At 40.7% G+C, this 20,021-nt stretch overlaps 1 protein-coding gene across 2 annotated transcripts in view; it reads left to right on the top strand.

The window, feature by feature from the left end:
* The window catches only part of PAMR1 (peptidase domain containing associated with muscle regeneration 1), a 54,021-nt gene that overhangs the window by 25,531 nt on the left and 8,469 nt on the right, over nucleotides 1-20,021 (top strand). Inside the window, exons 6-7 of one of the 2 annotated variants that reach the window (XM_042814595.1) lie at nucleotides 1,940-2,047; nucleotides 18,189-18,359. In XM_042814595.1, coding sequence (XP_042670529.1) covers nucleotides 1,940-2,047; nucleotides 18,189-18,359 — 279 coding nt within the window. Of the gene's footprint in view, nucleotides 1-1,939; nucleotides 2,048-18,158; nucleotides 18,360-20,021 lie in introns of both variants that reach the window. The other variant, XM_042814593.1, reaches the window with a different exon arrangement.

Genomic DNA, 20,021 nt, shown 5'->3' with positions numbered 1-20,021 from the left:
GGGTGGTTGCAAGTGTGGTAATCCACACAGAGCATGTTGCAAAGGGCTTCTTAGAGTTTGTGAGGAGGTCTCATTGTATGCTGTATTATGAGGCTGTTCTGGCCTAATGTGTAACTGCAGTGAAAGGCTTTTAAAATACTCCCAGCATCTCTTTGTGTGAAGAATTAACCTGGCCAGCAGGACAGTTTTGGAGAAGAATACGGCGTGCTTGGGGCAGTGTGGAATTGAGAGCAAGGGCAGCACAAGATCGAAAGCTCTGGCAAGTCATTACAAAGTAAAGCATTTCCCCTGAGATTTCCCCTTTGTGCACAGCCTTGTGGAAAGCTGAGGTCTCAGGAAGAGACTGCACAGGATTTGCTAGAGCAATAGCCTGTGGTGCAGATGAGAGCTGAAGCAACACTTTCAGGATGTGGAGATGACCAGGTGTAGCCAGCACCTTAGTGGTGTAATGGAGAGGAGTGGAAAGGTGGCTTGTGATTCTCTTTCTGTTTCCCTTCTGCCGAGCTTTGTGCTGACTTACAAGTCAAGCCTGCTGAAGCAGTGACACTGGCTGCACAGAGGTCACTGGTTCAACAGCCTGAAAGATTTTGATTAATACAAAATAAGCTCAAAGCTTATATTGCCCTTTAGAAAGGTTGCTCAGTGTGTAGCTATTAAAGGAAGAGATCGTACAGTCTGTTGTGCTGCCTGATCTGGAAGCAGGTGTTAGGTCCCTGAGCTCTGTCACTCATCCCATGCCAACTGTCAAATGGAAGCCAATAATTGGCATGAGTGACACGAAGGCACTCAGCAGACTTCATATGAGAAGGGTGGAAGGCCAGATGGGCAGGCATCAGGATCTCCTAGGGATTAGACATATGTTGGATCTGTTTAGATGAAAGCCTGTTGTTGAATTTCAATAGCACTCTACTGTACCCATAACGTGGTGATCTTTGACACAACATAGGGGCCTTAATGTTCTGTAGTATTGTCCCATGGTGTTTGAAGCTAGGCAATCAAGACTCCTTTAAAAAGAAAAATATCTATTTCTCTTGAGTATCAGGCATTTTTGAGGGTGGTATCTGATGCTTGTCTTCACTCACAGTTATGAAAAAAAGCTGGGGTGAGGACAAAGCTGAAAGTCATCTGGCTTCAAACCAGTGACTACAGCTATCAGTTTAAACAAGCTCTCCTCATTCTCTTTCCCCTTCTCAGAGATTCTTTTTGTTAGTTGGACACAGTACTATATATATATATATGTGCATATATATGTGTGTATATATATATATATATGTATATCTATTCCTCTTCAGGAACAAATTACTGTCCTTAATTAGACCTCAGTCCTCAGTGAGATCTGGGATATATTCACTGGCCACATAGACACAAGCTGCAGTTACATTAGTACATGAAACCTCTGGAGAAATCCAAACGTGGTATCTATATATCTCTTGTCACTTGCCATCTGGGTATAACTCAAACATCATGCTTCAACTGAAGTATTTTCAAGGAAACTTCCAATTCTGATATCTGCCATTCTGGACTGCAGCAAAGTGAATGCTTCAAATGTAGTAGTACAGAACTACTACGGATCCTGGAACTCATCCTTTACCTCTGAGATGAATGCCAGGAGAAATGTAGGTTGATGTTATACTTCTTTAAATTAGGCTAAGCCTAAGCACTGTTGGAGTTTGATGTGAGTTATTTTTCTCACATTTGGACAGTACTCAGAGAAAAATGCTAAGAATAAATGATAAATGCTGGGGAGAAAACTTCCCATCCACAGCAGATCTCCTCTTCAGTGAGTGTAAAAAGGCTTTTTAACAAGCATTAGGCCATTTACTGTACCTTCCTCAATTTTTACCAGAACATGCAATTTACTCCCAGCCATAACCATAATGAGGAAAGATAGAACCCCATCCTATTGAGACATCATGAATGTTCTGTTTCTTCCTTATAGCTTGTTCTTCATCTCCATGTCTTCATGATGGAACATGCATTCTTGACAAAAGTGGTACTTACAAATGTGCCTGTCTTGCTGGCTATACTGGGAGTCGCTGTGAAAACTGTGAGTACAGACACTGTGTGCATGATCATCCTCCAGGGTTGTCATTAACGCAGGCCTTTGAACGTTAGGAAGTGTTTGACTCAACCTACATACCAGTGACATCATTCCAGAGAATGCATTTGTAGCATTTCTGAAGATATGCTGTACACAGTTTGTGAAGAATATTGTTAGAGCTTTGTATCTATGTGCAAAAGGGTAAAACAGAATTGAAGCTGGTGAACAGCATACAAGAAATCTTGTGATGGACCAGCCTTTTGCAGAGATAGTAACCTGTCTGCTACTTCTCCATTGTGTGGAACACTGTGTTCTTTTCTAACAGCACATACCTCAGCCGAGCCCTGCATTTGGGGTGATAGCCAGAGTCAGTCCTAGGATGTCTGTCTTCCTTAATTGCCATCTGAAAAGTAGAGCACTGGCACCTCAAATGTAGGGCCTTGGGGTCAGAATGAACAAAAAAGTAGTTGATTCTGTCTGTGTTGGCAAGTGTACATACAGTCATTCACGTGATTTTGTTCTACCAACTGTTGAATGCTGTTGAAATCTGATCAAACCCACTGTCTGCTTAGTGTTTTTATTTCTTCGTTCTTGAGCAAATGACTTCATCTAACAGGGCTTTAAAGAGCAAGGAGTAAGAACTGTGCAATATATGCTATGATAAGGGCTTTATCATATCTATTGACTGAAAAGAGCAGTGTCCAAAATTTAAAGCCACTGAGTTAGAGTTCCAGCTGACTCTGGAAGATTCCAGTGATAACAGTGAAATATAACTGGGACTATAATTGTCCCAAGACAGAAAGTATGACTTATTGTGTCACTGTTGTGGCAGTGTTCTGGCTGTAAGGCACAAAGTGCCTTGCCTAATTTAAGAGTTTAAAATTCTAACTCAGAATAGCCAATATGCACCAAACTTCACTGCTTCAAAATCTTTTCCTCACTTGTGCCTGCCTCAGAAATAGATTTCTATCCTAAAATTGCTTTTACTTCATCAGGGAAGTTAAATCATAGTGACATGGTACTTCCATACATTATTAAATGGACTATTTTGAGATACAAGACCTTTAGATTTACATGGTTTCAGAACTAGTTCGTAAGACTTGACTTTTTCCTCCCAGCAGACTAGAACAGGAGTAGTTTTACATACTATATAAACCCAAAAAAATTTTGGTTCAGAACATTGTGCCACATTTTACCAGATCACACATTTCTGATGTGTTTTTGGTAAAAAGTGGGTTGCTGAAAATTGAGAGTTCGTGACTTAAGGGCTAATGTGGCAGGCTTTCTGCTAACAACCCTTTTCCTGCCAGTAGTGGGTCATTTAGGGACTGGAAACTTGAAGCTCTCTGCAGTTACTCACTGAGATTATATTCCTGTTTGCAGGAGAGAATTGAAAAAGAAAGAAAGATTCCCATTTGATTCAGAACCAACCTAAATTTCAAATTAATTAAATTTCCAGCAAACCTCAACCCTAGTTTTGGCAGGCGTTACACTACAGTCAAGGAATGTAAGAAAGTTCACATTCTTCTGCTTCAGTAATTCCACTGTAGAAATTTCAGCCGTGTAACACAAGCAGTAAACAACAAAGGAAGTAGAAGATAAAAAAGAATAGGATGAGGCTTCCATCTTAGTGTAAACAGTGGAGGCCGTATGTAGTAATGGACTAGAGGGAGGAGAGACTTGAAAATGTACACAGTAAGATCTTGAGAGCAATCCTTAAGTTTGATTTTTTGAAAGAATAGAGCAGCCGAATAAAATATTGTCATTTTGTAATGTCTTTGGACATATGCTGGACTTCTGCTTAAGCTAGGAAATACTTAATTCAACACCTACATTTCTGTCATCCATAAATAAAATAAATAAATAAAAGTTGACTTTTTTTTCTTATATAAGAATAAAAAAAAACCTCACACTGGGAAAGCATCATGGCAAATCTTTGTTCTTTCTGGCTTCAAAGAAGTACTTTTTAAATATTTCCTTCAGTTTCGCCAAAACATATCGTAAGTATTTTCCAGTGTATAGGGGAAAAAGAAACAAAACTGAAGTTTGGTCTGTTTTCTAAGAGAGAAAAAAAAAAAAAAAAAAAAAAAGAACTGGAAAATACATCTATGGCTAAAATTATTTTAAAGATAGATCCTGAACAGCATTGCAGTTTAAGTGTTCAAGGGAGATCACTTCATGCTCAGGATCTTCTGTCTGTTAGGTTTGTAGCAAGTGCTTTCCTGTGACTTGTGAAGTCAAACCAAGGCAATAATGTTATTTCTGCAGAAAACAGTCATCAAATGGTCACTTTCAGAGTGCTGAATATGACTTTGGATACTGAGAGCCCGATTCTTTCAGGCTGGTGTTCTTGGAGTAAGTCAGGTACAATCCCATTATAAAAATGGATAAAAGAGAGAAGAAAATTAGAGACCCCTGACGTTAAGTGGATGTAGAAGATTTGAGGTGGAGCAACAGAAGGTAGCCAGAGAGATATGAGAGTTTTAGTCAGAGAAATCCAAGGGGTTCACTTTGGAGGAGGGGAAAGTGAGGGATTATCTCATTGAGGAAAGAGCTGAGGCCAGGTAAAACAAATTAAGCAATATATATTTATGACAAATCAAGAACTTTTAAGTCCATCTTTTTATCCATTTCCATTTGTAGTTTTAATGGTGTAGGAATCACTGTGGGGCTTATGGAAATCACTCTAATGACAAAGCTCAAGAAACCTATTTTTTCATCCATTAAAGTAAATTCCATTTCTTTAACAGGATCATTGACATTGATCAAGCTGCTTTCCTGGGGTAACATGCAGCCCTGATTGTTCTGTCAGTTGCAATTTGCAATATTATTAAAATGATTAAGACACAGATTGCTGATTACTAGTGCTCTCTTCTCTCTTTTACTGTGGCAGACAGTAGAAGACTGTTTCCAGTCTGAGGGAATACAGTGATCTAAAGGCTTCAACAGTATGAGTTGGAGCACAGGCACATTTCTTTCTAACAGCCATTAATATTTCAATCAGTCATGCTTAAGGTTAAGAAATGCTTAATTTAAATATGTCTTATTCCTTTCAAAGATTGCTTTTTTAAAAAAAAGCATCTATAAGAAATTGTAAAGCAGATGCTAACTAATAGAGTGAGATCTTTCCTTTCTTCTCTCCTAAAACACAGTACTAAGAAAAAGCCTAGTGACAAGCAACAAGTACCTTCTTACATATAGGAATGCCTTGTTAGGATGATACAGTAAATAGAGAAACTTGACTCCTAATTGAAATTCTTGGACTTCTTCCTGATCTTAAGCTGAATTTGCAGTATACCTGTACACTTCTCCTAGTGACCCCTGATCCATGCTGACACAACTGAGATCAAAGTCAGGCTTTTCTGTCTGACCTCTGTGGATTTTAATGCAAATAATTCTGCAGCCACAGATGTGGCAAGTGCCAATAATTCTGTCAGCCTGCAAAACTCTGAAACAGAGCAGCAGCTTCCTCAAAAGACATATTAGGGAAAAACTAACAAGCAAGAGGTCTGATCGTGGTGCTCTACTAAATCATCTGCTGAGGTATCAGAGTATCAGTGACACTGTGTAGTGTGACAACTGCTTGGTCATCTCAAACTTAGAAAGGCCTTTTCTAAGATCTCAGTGCTGAGTTTGCAGCTGTGAGGAGGCGGTAGCCTGGTATCCCATGGCAAATGCTTTCCTCCTCTGCTTGTTCTCCTCCTAGGACAGGGCATTCTGCCTCAAGAGCCCTCCCAGGGCCTGCTGTCCCTGAAGCAAGAGACCTTGACCTCATCCCGCTCTGAAATTTCCTGTTACCTTTATTTCAAACAAAGCCAGGCAAACTAGAGTTTCTACACAAATAGGGGATCTCATGTTGAATAGGGAATTCAGGACTCAGAACCGATTTCCATTTTCATTCTGTTTCTTGCTCCTTATTGCCAAGAAGAAAGGCTTTGTTCTGCATCCTAATGACGGGTCTAATCCAGCTGGCTAAGCTGTATGAACTAACTCCATGCTGTAGCCTTTGATGTTTCTAGAGCTGGCCTTACCATGCTCCAATCAGCCTCTGAATATAGCTTTCAGACCCTTCCCTACTGCTGAAACAACCCCGTTCCGTCCTTCTCTGCCCTATAAAACTACGACTTGAGATGGTTCTTAGGGATGCCCTTGCCCTTAGCTGACCGACTCATGTTTTAAACAGGGAGAAGGTATTAAAACTGCACCATTTCCTGCCTCCTTCTTCTGCTGTGGGAGAAACGAGCCCAGCTGTCACTACTTGGCATAGCCTAGACAGAATTTTAATCCTAGTAGATTCTAGGATGAGGTACTTGGGGAAAGTTTCTAGCATTCTCACCTAACCACGAACATGCAATGTAGAGCTTTCTAAGGATGTGCTTTTTTTTGCGCCCAGTAGAAAATAGCTATTTACAGCTTTTTTAAAGGGACAGAATTCTTCCCCACTGTTGTTGAGTTGGCTTTTTTTTGGTGGCTATGCCAAGAAAGTGAGAGGAATGCTACTATTTCTCCATCACATTATTCCTGTGCTCCCTGCAGGCATGCCTGTTTAGAATGGGAAATAAGAAGCCATCTCCTGCTGCCAAAACACATATGTACATGGAGCTGCTAAGGAGTAAAGGCTACTGGCCTTTTTCACAATCATACAGGGGTTCAGCTTCTTTTAGACCCATACACCAGAAAAAACCTTTCACTGGAAAGCATCAGTTCCCAGGTTTTGCAGACTTGTTAACAGGCTAAATCTTAAATCAGCACAACCCTTTAGCCTGTTATATTGCAAAACTGTAGTGTGGACACAGGCAAGATCCTCTGATTGTTTCCTTGTCTTCCAGAACGTTCCTGGGACTTCACCTGGGAAGCAAGATAGAGTCACTACTTGATGGTACAGCTGCCTTGAGCACTGTTACTTAGTAGAACTGCTTTTTATGAGTGACACTGTTCAGAAGGGGCAGCTTGTTCAGGCAGGATAAGATAATCTTGCAGCGAAGACACGGCTGGTGCAGTCATAAAGGAAGCTGGCCCACCCTTCAGTTCAGTATATTTCCTTCAGCTTTCTCCCTTGGTTAGAAGCATGTCAGAACTGTTTACACAGCAATTGCCAAACCAACAAACATTATGCCTGCTGTCTACCAGGTACCGAAAATCCATTGTGGATTTTACACAATTGCTTCACTGAGCTGCCAGCTAAAGCTCCTCAGCTTGTCCCATTGAACAAACAGCCAAGATGCCTGTCAGGAGGGCAGAAACTCCTAAAAAAGAATGCAGTTCTTCACTGAGGTTGGAAATTACTTCAAATGTCCAAAACAATCAAGTGCTGCCTGTGAATCAGACTGCAAAATGCTTGTCCCTAATACTGCTCTTTCCTTCAGCTCTATCAATGCAACTATTGGATTGAGCAAGTCTGCAGTCTGTGAGAAAGTTGCTAATACCACTTAGCAGCACTTTGTTTCATAATATCTTATGAAACACCAGCTGATAACAAGGCTTAAAGAGACAAGATAATGACTTTATTGATAATTCTTCCTGTCCCTTTGCTGTTTTCTTAATGTCTATTAAATAGTCAATTTTTTAAGCTTTTCAAAAGGGATAATTGGCAAAGAACTTTCTGTCAAAGAACATGAAATCCTGCCCAGGGCATAGCTCCAGGCATTGCTATCTTCTCAATCTGAAGTTGTCTTTCTGAGATTAAATCCACTCGAGGATAATTCATAGGAAATCTCCATTTCCCCCACCCCAAAACAGTCATGAGCATCTTCCTGTCTACTACTAACATGCCTCAGAATAAAACTATTCATAGGACTCTCTCTGGTATGACTTGCTTTGTGAAAAGATCTATCAATGTTATAGGAGGACAGTTTGATCCAAGCTTCCTACCACACTGAACAGGACAAATGCTTTTCCTCATCGCTTCATCAGTGAATCACTTAGGAAACAAAGTCATCTTCCCAGGTCTGCTCTAATATGTGCCACAAATGAGCTTTTCAACACAAAATAATTGTGCAGCAAGCCAAAAATAAAGCACTGTGCCACTGATCACACTTTGGGGTCTCCCCTACCCTTTGCAAAAGTTGCAGATGATAGAGGCTGGTGTGCAGCTTTAAACTGCTGATGGGGATATTTTCTGCCTCCTAGCTGAGGGGGAAGTGTGTCTTTTGATTTCCTTGGAGCCTGAAGAAATTACACCTAGAGTAGATGATGGATTTGAGCTCTCTGCCTCTAACTGCTCCTTGTTCTCTCTGAAGACAACTGATCCACAGCTCATAGCTTCTTAGCTGCAAATGTACAGATTGCATGGTCTTGCACTGCATTGGAGTAACCTTAAAACCACTTTGAAAGCTTGCTGGAATAATCAGCATGCAGAAATACTGACAGTTACACTCTTTTTCCCCACCCCCAAAGTTCATTGAAAGGCTTTGTTCCTCCTGGAGGATTTTACACTCAAACATCTGAGACAGGTACCTCACATGCTTCCCTTTGTTGCACTCATGGGCGTGATTCCACTGCCTTGCACGCTGTTTGCAACTGATACAAAACACTATTGAAACAGGATGGCCCCAGGTGGTAGGAATGATGCCACAAATGGTATCTCCCTTGCTCTTTCTTATGGCTCCCATACTCCTCTTTGAACACTTCAAGAGCTCAGCAACTGCTTTTCATAGCCAATCAAATTCCCCTTGTACTGCTTTAGTACTCTCCTGCTTTTTAATTCCTTTCATTTTCCTTTTCCCTACACCCTCATCTGAACACTACAGAATTTTGATCTCTTTCTCTTAAACAGGCAACACCAGGTCTTTCCTGACTGAAATCCAGCTTAGATCCCTGCAAAATGCTGAATGCACTATGCTGTCAGCTACAACAGAGTGAATCTACACCATGAAATGTTGTTTTCCTGTTATAGCTAATGCATGTTCACAAAGACAGTTTCAAAGCAACATGAATTTCTTTAGAATGTCTTTTTCATCCAGCATTGCCTAGGCTTGTCCCTGCTTAGCTGGAGAGCTGACATCTCCAAAATGAAACACCTTAAGATGATTTACTCTCCTTTGTAATTCAGTATAATGAGTGTATCAGCTTCTTTGGGGCCCTACAATCTTCCCTATGAGCAGATGGTGTTCTCCCCTGCAGTATGATATCACTACGTTTTCCAAAAGACACACAGGGGAACTTATTCTCTATTATCAGCAAGAATTCACAGATAGAAAGTGTATTCTGAAGATCATTAGGACTTGCTCAGTCCTTGCTCCAGTATCCCATGCACAAACAAGTCCAGTTGTATAATTAAATAGGCCATCCGAGTACCGGAAAGGTTGTATCCAGAAACACAAATTTCTAAGGGCTGTGAACAATGCTGATAAAGATCAAGTGGCTAATTGTAAGGAACAACCTCCAAATTGCCTCTGGATGAATAAATCACAGTGGGTGATCCAAGCATATTTTCACATGGATACTGTCTCATTCACGGAAGCAGGGAGCTGGAAAACATCAGGGGTGAGTTCCAATTGGCTGGAAGGGAATGAAAAGATTTGAATTTCAGTAGGGATTATGTCATAGTTGCGTGCAATTATTCCTAGCTGGTGGAACTGCTGCAAAAGTGAGGAGGCCCAGAAAGTAGGACTGGAAATCTACAATCTCTAGTACTTGGAATTGACTAATGAGCTGCTCTTGTTATGATTTACTTTGACACTTCCAAGATTAATGTCAAGACTGGGGAAAAAAAAAAAAAAAAAAAAAAAACAACCAAAAAACACCCACAAGAGGAGATTTTGAGCTTTCAGGATCAATAATCATTGTGGTAAATTGTCATCTCAGTATTTCTGCACGAGATGAGGCTGAAGCTGGGCATAGAACTGAGAGAATGTGCTATTACAAGAGCCATAGTGGTAGGCAGATAGTTTTCTCTGTTTTGAAACACAAGAGGAAGGGTAGAGACAGTTAATCCAAAATTCTTGCTGGCTAGCAAGCTGAATGACAACTAATGCAACACGGGGGCATTTTTGGGGAAGAATCCACATTATTCATCCAGTGCTTTTATTTATTACTGAATGCTGGTTCCTCAAAGACATTTAAACCCTTGTTAGCTCTCATAGTTACTGAAATCGTTCTGACATGGGCACCTTTGTGGAGCTGGCTGTTATTACCTGAGCCTGGCTTGCTAAAGTGCCTGTGATGGGGTAGAGGCTGGTGGTAACGGGCTTCTGCATAAAGTCTCACCCAGCCAGTGAGAAGTCTAGTGATAAGCATGGCAGGGGTAGAGCAGTGCTGCCTAAACCTGCAGTTTTAGGTGTTCAGGGCTTTTCTCCAAAGTCCAAGACTTTACCTTTTCCAAAACACACTGCTACCACTGTGAACTCTTTCCTGTCACAGTGCCCTTGCCCCTTCCTGTAGAGCATCTGCTACAGTGTTTGCAAGTATTTTTTTTTTCTCTGCTTTGAGGATCTTGCTTTAAAAAAAAAAAAAATAAACACAAATTTTCAACTCAAGCTTTATGAATCTTCACTTTCCTTGATCACCTCCTAATTCCTGCTTGCAGACTTCTTTCACCTGAAACCCAGAGCCTGCCAGCACTAAAAAGCAAGTGCTGAGGCAAGACAAAGACAGGCAGGCAAACCAGATATCACCAGCCTGTTCAGGCATGACCTGAGTACACACACTGCCCCCATGAAGCTTTTCCTTCAGAGTCCTGACCAAGATCACCTGTCCTCCAAAGCAGTTCAGCTCCCAGCAGACTACTCCTGCTGTGGGGAAGAATGACTGTCACAAAGCAAAGCTGATGGCCTTGAGCCTTGTCTGCTGTCATTCACATCCAGCTCTTGCCAGAATCTAGAGGAGAACAGTTGAGCTGCTTGTCAGTGTGGGGCTTCCTACTCAGCAATGATCTCCGGTGTGGGAGAGGTGGGAGCTTTAAGAAGGTGGTGAAAAAAAGGAAATGTCCTTATGGAAGATCTCTTGATTGTCTGTTACCATTTATTCAGGAGAGCTGGAGCTAAGAGCCAACCTTGCGAGCATAAGGTGCAAGGCTCTCTTTCTGTGTGTGGAGCTCTGTGTAGGAACAAAGCTGAAATGATTACAGCTCCAGAAGGGTGTCAGCAGAGTCACAGAGAAAAGGGCATTCCCACCACAACTGACATTGCTTGCTCTGTGTGGTGCTAGTCAGAGCAGGTTTCTCATGTCAGTCACTTGGCACGAAGCCTGCATGGAATTACCCACCAGCAACAGCACCTTTCTGCCCCAAGAATTATGGTGGCAGCACCCAGCATCCTGCTCCAGGACCTCAGGTACCCAATACAGACATAAACAGGCCTACGGTGCCCATGATCCCAGCCTGCAGCCCAACTTTGAAGTCAGAAAGGAGCTAGAACAGGAGGTTGGGACTCCTAAAGCATGAATGTGGAGGCAGGTTCTCTCCTTGCAGTGTGACATGACACACAGAGGTGGCCATTTCATCAAACCCACTGTTAAAGTCATCTACTTGATGAAAAGTCCTGCTGACTGCTTATGAAGAGAAATAAAATAGGAGTTTTCCTGAGCAGTCTGAGCCACAGCCTCCAGAATTCCCTCATCTCATTCCCTCCCTATGAGGACACAGCTGTTCCACTAACATTTTGACAGCCAGCATCCTTATGCTTTTGGCTAAAGTTAGTACCTGTGGGCTTATGTGTTAGGCATTAGCCATCTCTAGACTCCTATGCCAAGCTGCAGAGGGATGATGTCTGAGAAGAGCCATCTGAATCCTCGCCCACATCAGATCTTCTCTGGCAGCAAACCCTGTGAGAACCTGGGGCATCCTCACATGTGGGTGTACACTGGGGTCGGAAGGGATAAGCGTAGGGATAAATGGTGTCAGAGATTTGTGGTGAACTCAGAGCTCAAGAGCCTAGACTAAAAAATAAGCCATGAGTGAAAATGACAGATTTTCTAAGTCTGAATTCTGGAAAGCTCCTTATGCACAGAGCACTGCAAAGTGAAAGATTTAAAACAGACAAATTACAGAAATACTAAAGGGGAACAGCGCTGTTGATTCGGTAGGTGGCCAAACAGAAAGAAATTCCCTAAAAGACTGAGGGCAATGCTCTGATGTGCAAAGGGCATCCTGCTACCCCACAGAAACTGCTAGGCTGCTTGCAGGTGATTCCCCATAACTTCAGTGCTTTGTGTTCAGTACAGAGCTAAGTGCTCCCACATTGGCTCCATCACCTCAGTGCAAAACAGCACTGCTGAGAGCAGTGTGTAGCATTATGCAATGGTATAGTTATTTAATGATGATTTCTGCACAAAGCTGGGTCAGTTTACTGGCAAAATTAGTAGCAATATCAGGAGATCACAGCTCTTCTCCTAGCTCTGCCACTCACTCACTGTTTGTCTTCTGCTAAATCACGTATTTCTGTGCTACGTCTTCCTCAGTGAAATGCAGACGTTTAAAATTGAGAAATACAAAGACTATAAACGTCATGAACAGCTATACAATGATACTCATAGGTAGGCAGACTTGCTCTCATGACGAAAGTTAAACCAAGGAAAAGATTTTGCTCGAATCAGAGACTTTTAGGCCAAAAAAAAAAAAAAAAAAACCCAAACCTGACAGGAGTCATCACTATTGACGTCAGCAGGGCTGCCCACAGGCAGAAACCATAAAATTTCATGACCTGAATGAATATTAGAATGGTTTTGTATTTGTAAATTTACTTGTCAAAGTAATCTATGTTTTCTGCTGGAAATTAAAAAAATATATATTTCATCAGAGGGGAAAAAAATAACTTCTAATTTCAGCCTCTGTGTGTTATAGTCCCTCCAGGAACAACATCCTGGGGCTGTGATTTCTCGGGATGCCATGATCTGCAACTCCAGTGCTCCTCACCAGCCATACTGCTGTGGAGCCAGAAATCCCTAGATCTCAGTATCCAAAATCCTAATGCTAAGGTTCCCTGTGTATCTCTCCTCTGGCTACAGGGCAGCTGTGGCCTTTATCAGCATGCTAGGTCATGATACCATTCCCAGGAGAAAAGAATGGCAGTTAGGCTTTCTCCTGACAAAATACCAAACACTGTTCAGGCTTTCTCTGGCAGTTACTGGTCTGGTTTTGTCTACAGTGATGGCACTGTGTGTCCCAGAGCAGGTCTGTAGCTGCCTTGCAGCAGAAGACATATGGCAGGGAACCAAGATGCTATACTCTCCAGTTCATCACCAAGTGCAGAGATGTGGCCATTTTCAGAGTTCAGCCTCCATTGAGCCTGCCAGCACACCTTATATGAAAGCAATACTACAAGTGAATAGAATTCTTTTTCCCCCAAACCACCAGAAAATAAAATGTGCTATATACATTAGCATATATCAGCCTGAAATCTGAACTCTGACTTGGGAATATGCAACAAAATCAATGTATTTAGCAGCAGCATTAAAAAAAATCCTCTAACCCATAAAATTACTAGCTCTTTCACCCAGTCTTCCAGGGAGAAAGAAAATGGAGATGTAAACCTTGCATTAGTAGCAGCAAGGAGAAATAAGATTTATTTCAGGTATGCAATCTTTTATTGAATAGGATGTGCAAAATTTAGAGATGATGTATGATTTATGTGAGGGGGTATATATTATTTAACGAGGAAGTGGGTGAGAGAAAGGCTGCAGGAAAAATGGTTTTCATTTAGTGAAAGGATCCTGGGACAAGAGCAAATGATAGTTCTATCAGGCAATACTTGAAGGACACTGAAGAGAGAACAATGTAGCCTTAGAGATCATCTAATTTATCTCACTGGTGATGAAATGAGTATGAAAAAACTATTTCTAAATGGCAGATAATTCAGATCTGAGGAATGTCTCCTACTCATAATTGAAAGGGAAGAGGAATTTGCGCTGTTTTTATTAATAATGGAACATTTGCTTAAAAATTCAAGAACTTTCCATTCCTCTAGCCTAGATCTTCTCAGAATGCAGAAAGTTATCTATGAAACATGGAACCATTTTTATATCTCATTTGGGACAGAAAGTTTTTTCCGTTTCCTATGACATAAAGTAAGAGACAAGGAGGATAATGAATGTTACTGAATCTGTGAGCTGCCACATAGACACTTAAGGCAGTTCTGCTTTTTATTCGCCTAACAGCAGTTGTCATGGTTCAGCATTTCTGCCAAAGCTGTCTCTATCCACTAAGTTTTACACCTTTTTACTTTACTTTCTTATGAATGGTACAGAGCTCTATCAGGCCACTAGTTGTCTCATACACTGTAACGATCAGAAAAATCAACACGATGTAACAGCGATACAGGAGATGTAAAAACAAAGGGACAAGCACAGTAAAAAGGTGTTACAAAGAAGTACTCACCAATCTCCAAAGAGCTAGGCTCACAACAAGAGCTCTACAGAAGAGGAATCTCCAAGCAGAGATCCTTCCCCAGTGGCAGCCAGCCCTTAAATGAGGTCTAAGAGAGGTGCAGCCAGGCTCCATCCCTTCCTGTCATACAGCTGAATTGCCTTCACCTGTGCTCCCAGGGCTGACCGGGTCCTTACCCCAGGTGCTCAATCAGTGGGTCAGGCTGTGACTCAGCAGTTACCATAGAACAACATCAAAGTGACAAGGGTTGTCTGTATGCCCATAATTAATTTCATTAATTATGGAACGTTTGAGGAACAACACTGTGTAACAATGCATAGGAAAATTAAAATTAAGAAAGTCTCTGAGCTCACAGTGGCACTGCCAGCTTTTTCTCTCCAAAATCTATTCCATTTTTTTCTAGCTGGATTTTCTGTTTTCAAATGCTGAGATACATCATTTCTATTTACATTTTACTATGCCATTTGAGCACTTATCAAGCAGGCTTTTATAGAGTTTTTCTTAATAACTCTGTTCTTCATTTTATCCTGTCTAAACATACCTCTTTGTTTTCCTTCAGACCCTTTAGATGTTTTGCTGCATCCTTCCTGGTCTCAGCTCTTAGGCTATTGCAATTTTTAGTTTTGCATGACCGGAGTGATCATTTTTAGCTCCTAATCTCTTCTCAAGTTAATTTTTGACTTTAATTTTACCTTCCCCTGAATTTTGTCAATTTTTTTTTTTCCCACAGTTCTAGAAATAAAGACCCCACAGCTGTATAGGTGTGATGGCACCATGGCATAAAGAATGGGATCAGCTTAGACACACTTTCTGAGTTACTCAGACATTTTTTGGCAGACTTTTCGTGAAATCTCCTTCATAGTTGATTGTCCATTACCATCTGGTAGAGTAATTTTTCAGCCAAACTGAAGGGGGAAGAAAGCTATAGAGCTCAAATTCAAAACAGGACAGGCAGATGCTAGAGCAACTGTGTGTGACTTTCAGGCCAGATAATACCGCTGCAAACGCAGCTCAGCTGTGGTATAGAGATGCAGGGAACATCTCAGGATTCAAAACCGTGTTAAACTCATAGAGAGAAAGAATGAGCTTGAATAACTATCTAAATAGAACACAAAGCGATTACCTGTGCCTTCAGTGGCAGTTCACAGATTGGGACAGACCACAGGCAATCCTGTGTTACGAAAACAGACAACCAGCAAATAGAGGAATGGGCAACAGCAGCACCATGTCTGTTAATAATACTTGGCTGTTTTGCAATCAGAGAAACCTCACAGTGTCTATGTGACACGAGTGGATATCAACTAATGCTTACAACGTCTTTGTGAGGAAAGGGGTGCTCTCTTTTGATACATGCAGCAAATGAAGCAACTTACCCATGACTGCAGTTTTTAAGCTATATTAGATCTCATGACCTTCTGCCTCCATCTCCTCTACTCTAGGCCATAGTTCCTAAATGCATCTGTGCACAAAATGCTGAATTTATCTCATGAGTAAAACCAGAGTTGTTCCAGCTGGGTAATGTTGGCACAGAGAAACTCTAAAGAAAGTCTGGCAAGCAGAGCAAATCACAAGGGCTAGAAACAGAATATCTTAATCACTTAGGAGACAGAACAAGAACAAATATTCTCCATTTCTGGGTTAAAAGTAAGTGTAGCTTGGGTAAGTTTTTTCCAGGATGGACGAAGAACACAAAAGCACCAAATAATTGTTTGGCAGAGCTGTACTAGAATAGACACAAAACCTGTATTTCTGATAAAAAGGAGTACTCCAAGGGGTGTACAGATGTTTCTAATAATCTTTTTTTCATTTGACAAGCTGAGTGTGACTTTATACTGAAAAAGAGAAATAGAAACGTGGTGCAATGAATTGATGTCCAGAGACAGATATGAAGAAGTGACTGGGAATACAAAGATCATGACTGGAATGACAAGTTTTCTGAGGGTTTAAAATCTATACTCCTATTGTTTCCCTTTCATTTATGTATGTGCCTGTGTATACGCATATATATGAGTGGATATATTTCATATGAAAAATATCACGTGCTAGGAATGAATTTTGTTGATTTTTTGTCATTATGCAGAAGATGATACTGATGCAGATCACTCATTAAGAAAAAATGTGGAGCTCCTTTAACTGGATGTGTTTTGATTTGGAGTAGTGAGTCAGAGCCCCTCTCTAATGCTTACACGTTAGACAGTTTTTCTTTCCAAGGCTTGTGCTTAGTAGTGCACAAATGATTCTGCTAAATCATTGTTTGATGTCTGTAGTAATCCGTAAAATGAGAGGAGTTTCTATGACGCCTTGTTCTTGGGAGTACTACTGCTTTAGAGCAGTTACTCACTCTAGAATCTCTTCTCTGTGTGAATAATTGAATAGTCCATGCTCCATTATAAATAGATGCAGTCATGTGTGCTCTGAGTAACGATTACAGGCCTGAGGCCTTAGAAAAGTTTTTCCTCTGCAAATGTAAAGGTCACAATTTGGCTGTAAGCGACATTCTTTGTGTGTCCAGATCCAGTAGCTACAAGGCAAAACACAAAAAGAAGTCAAATTCTAAAAACATAAAGCAGAGATGATCTTGGTAGCATTCATCTATATATCTTCAATAGAGAGATGCAGCTCCTGGGTAAAAATCCCATATGCACAGCTACATCTTGCACAGAATCCCTTCTTCTGCAGTTTTCCACAATGAATGGGCAGGCAAAGTCAGAGACACTCAAAGAGATGGGCAACTGTGTATACATTGGAACCTGTATTTCCTACATTTAATTTTTTATTTCTCCATTAATGCAGAAAATTGGTACTGAAAAGTGACTTGGAGAAGGGCGTTCTTTGTCTCTGATAATGGAGAAAATAGAGCATCAAATGAAGTTATCAGGTGGCAAGCTGAAAACCAAACTTATGAAGGCAGTGCATTTTTCACTCTACGCTTACTCTGCAGGACTCATTGCCACAGCATATGACACCAAGTATGTAGCTGACTTTGGAAAACACAGATTAACATTTAAAAAGTCCCCAGCATATGTTATGCCAAAGATACCACTGGATTTTGAGCCTTGAATTGCTAATTGCTCCTAGATTATGTCAGGAAAGCATTCTCTATGCTTGCTCTGTTTTTATATTATTTTTACAAATCTGCTATTTGCTGTCATTGAAGGCAGAATTCTGTGCTGGATGGAGCTTCAGACTGATTTAGTATGGCTAACCAGATGTTCTCAGAGAAATCTTATTTAGGATGTTTAGTATTTGCTTGCAGAAGATAAATACCCCATTGTCTTTTGGTATCTTCCCAATAGAGCAACCCTGTGGAAAGGATAAATATCACAGTTTGGTAAATATCAAGGTACCTTTTTAATGTCATTATGATAATGTTTGATCTGTACAAATAACAATGCTTTTCTATTTCAGTGAGGTTATTTCAAGAAATATGTAAACTTGAAAAGAAGAATTTGAAAATTTGAAAGAATTTCAATACAAGGCTTTTAAGAACCTAAGTTTTCTGTTGACCACGCATGGTGCTTAATTTAAAGTCTCTCCTTAGGAGGAAGGACAGTATTTTAAGCTAATGAAAGCTGTAACAGTACAACACACACTTCTGCATATGATCCTTTGAACTGAATGGGTCTAGGGTTGTTTTGAAGAGTTACGTATACGTAAGTGTGTGTAGAACTGAGGTTTAAACAACTCTCTGAAACTTTTGTAATTTTGTCTTGTAATTTTTACTCCTGCCCATTTTAATTGGTTTTTCTATGTTCTAAAGAATCATCCTAACACAGTCCTGTTTTTGTAATAAAGTGGATTTTTTTGAAATATCTGAACTGTCAGTGGTGATGTGTAGGACTCCAGGTGCTCCCGCTCATGGTACTGTGGAAGGAGACGACTTTAAATACGGGGCCCAGGTTTACTTCAAGTGCAACGCAGGTTACAGTTTAAAAGGCAGCCGTGTTGCCTACTGTCAGCTTGATGGGATTTGGTCAACACATCATCCCGAATGTGGTAAGGTCACTTTAAGTTTTGATTCCTATCAGATGTTTCAGACATGGTATTCACATTAAGCTAGAATATGCAAATCTCACTTGAAACTTGGTAGATCTATGGTTTAGCATGATGTTCTATGTCATCCCACCTTTAAGAAGCATAAGAATTCTTATTTCACTCTGCTGAAGCCCAAACCCTTAAGACTTGCTAATAAAAAGGTCAATCAAACAACTGAAAAATAATCTCCTCAAAAGCATGTATCCTCCTTACACACAAACAAAAATTTCTAGAACCAAAATCAAATGAGGGTACCTTTGCTATCTTCTCTGCAGAAGTGTGGTGCTCTCTGTGGAGTAATTGGGGCTTATTGCATGAAGAATAGACTCTTATGTCAACAGCATTCCTATCCTAAGCAAAAACTATTAAAAGAGAAACTTCTGTTCATTCTTGCTGTGCAAGTTCACATGCCTATGGCAGATCTACCATTCATATTGATCCATCTGTGAAATCCCAACTCCCTTCTTCACTTCCAAAGAGATTAATTTTAGTTCAGCTGTTTCATATTGCACAATTTTATTTCCATATTCCAGAACACTTCACATCAATTTGAATAGCACTTTCACAAGTGTGCAGTGGCAAGCAATGCAAATTTTGTGGAGAGCGTTGTGTGAGTGTTGTGAAACAGCTGTATATAAGTTCATTTGACAAACAAGCAAAGGCATTTTTCTACCTAAAAAGAACACGTCCAATTGCAATAAATGCAGTAGGTTCCTGCTGCATGATGTCTCTAGCTAAAGATCTAGTGAAACATCTGTCTTTAGACTTGGCTGTTACTGAAGTGTTGCTGCTATGATTTGGGTCTCTCCTTCCCAGATGTTTTCTCATTATTTTTAGTCCATCAGAAAAATCATAACCTTGAGCTGATGGCAGAAGAGAATTATGATTCAAGTTAGTGAAATAAGAGAAGGCTTTCATTGGCTTAGGTACATCTGGAAACCTATTCTCTGCTCATCACAAGATGCCTCTAGGCTAGGTATCAGTACAGAAAGTGGCTTGCAAATAAAGCATTGTACTGTGGGTGTATCCCTGCAGTCTTTAGTCTCTGTCGAGTTACAAGTCAGCTATAGTTCACATAGCTTGTGAGGTACACAGGAGAAAGACAGATCCAGATGAAAAGGAGATGAGAATTGTAGCATCATAGAATCACACAATCATAGAATTGTAGAAAGGCTTGGGTTGGAAGAGAACTCAAGGATCATCAAGTTCCAACCCCCCACCACAGGCCAGTCACTAGATCAAGTCCTAGATCAGCTTGCCCAGGGCCCCATCCAACCTGGCCTTAAACACCTCCGGGGACGGGGCATCCACAACCTCTCTGGGCAGCCTGTTCCAGCACCTCACCACTCTCTCAGTAAAAAACTGCCCCCTGACATCTAAACTTCCCCCTGACATGAAGGTTGGCTTTTCCCTTTCTCCCACCTTAGAAAGGGAGCTTAGTCCAGCTATCCCTGTTTTTTTTTAGTACGACTTGTAGAAAAGTATTTAAGAACATATATAACCTTCAGCATATACTAAATTCCAGTGTTAAAGTGCTGAAAAATATCATTTATTTGAATTATCTGCTCCATAGTAAGAGAAGATGCCCCTCATAGAACCTTGTACTGCCACAGTTCACTATGT

The sequence above is a fragment of the Centrocercus urophasianus genome, unplaced genomic scaffold (assembly GCF_019232065.1).
Source record: "Centrocercus urophasianus isolate 14NV4802_14NV808 unplaced genomic scaffold, USGS_Curo_1.0 seq_14, whole genome shotgun sequence".
Classification (NCBI taxonomy): Eukaryota; Metazoa; Chordata; class Aves; order Galliformes; family Phasianidae; genus Centrocercus; species Centrocercus urophasianus.
Note: the sequence above shows the minus strand (reverse complement) of the source record. Positions and strands in the feature narration are given on the sequence as shown.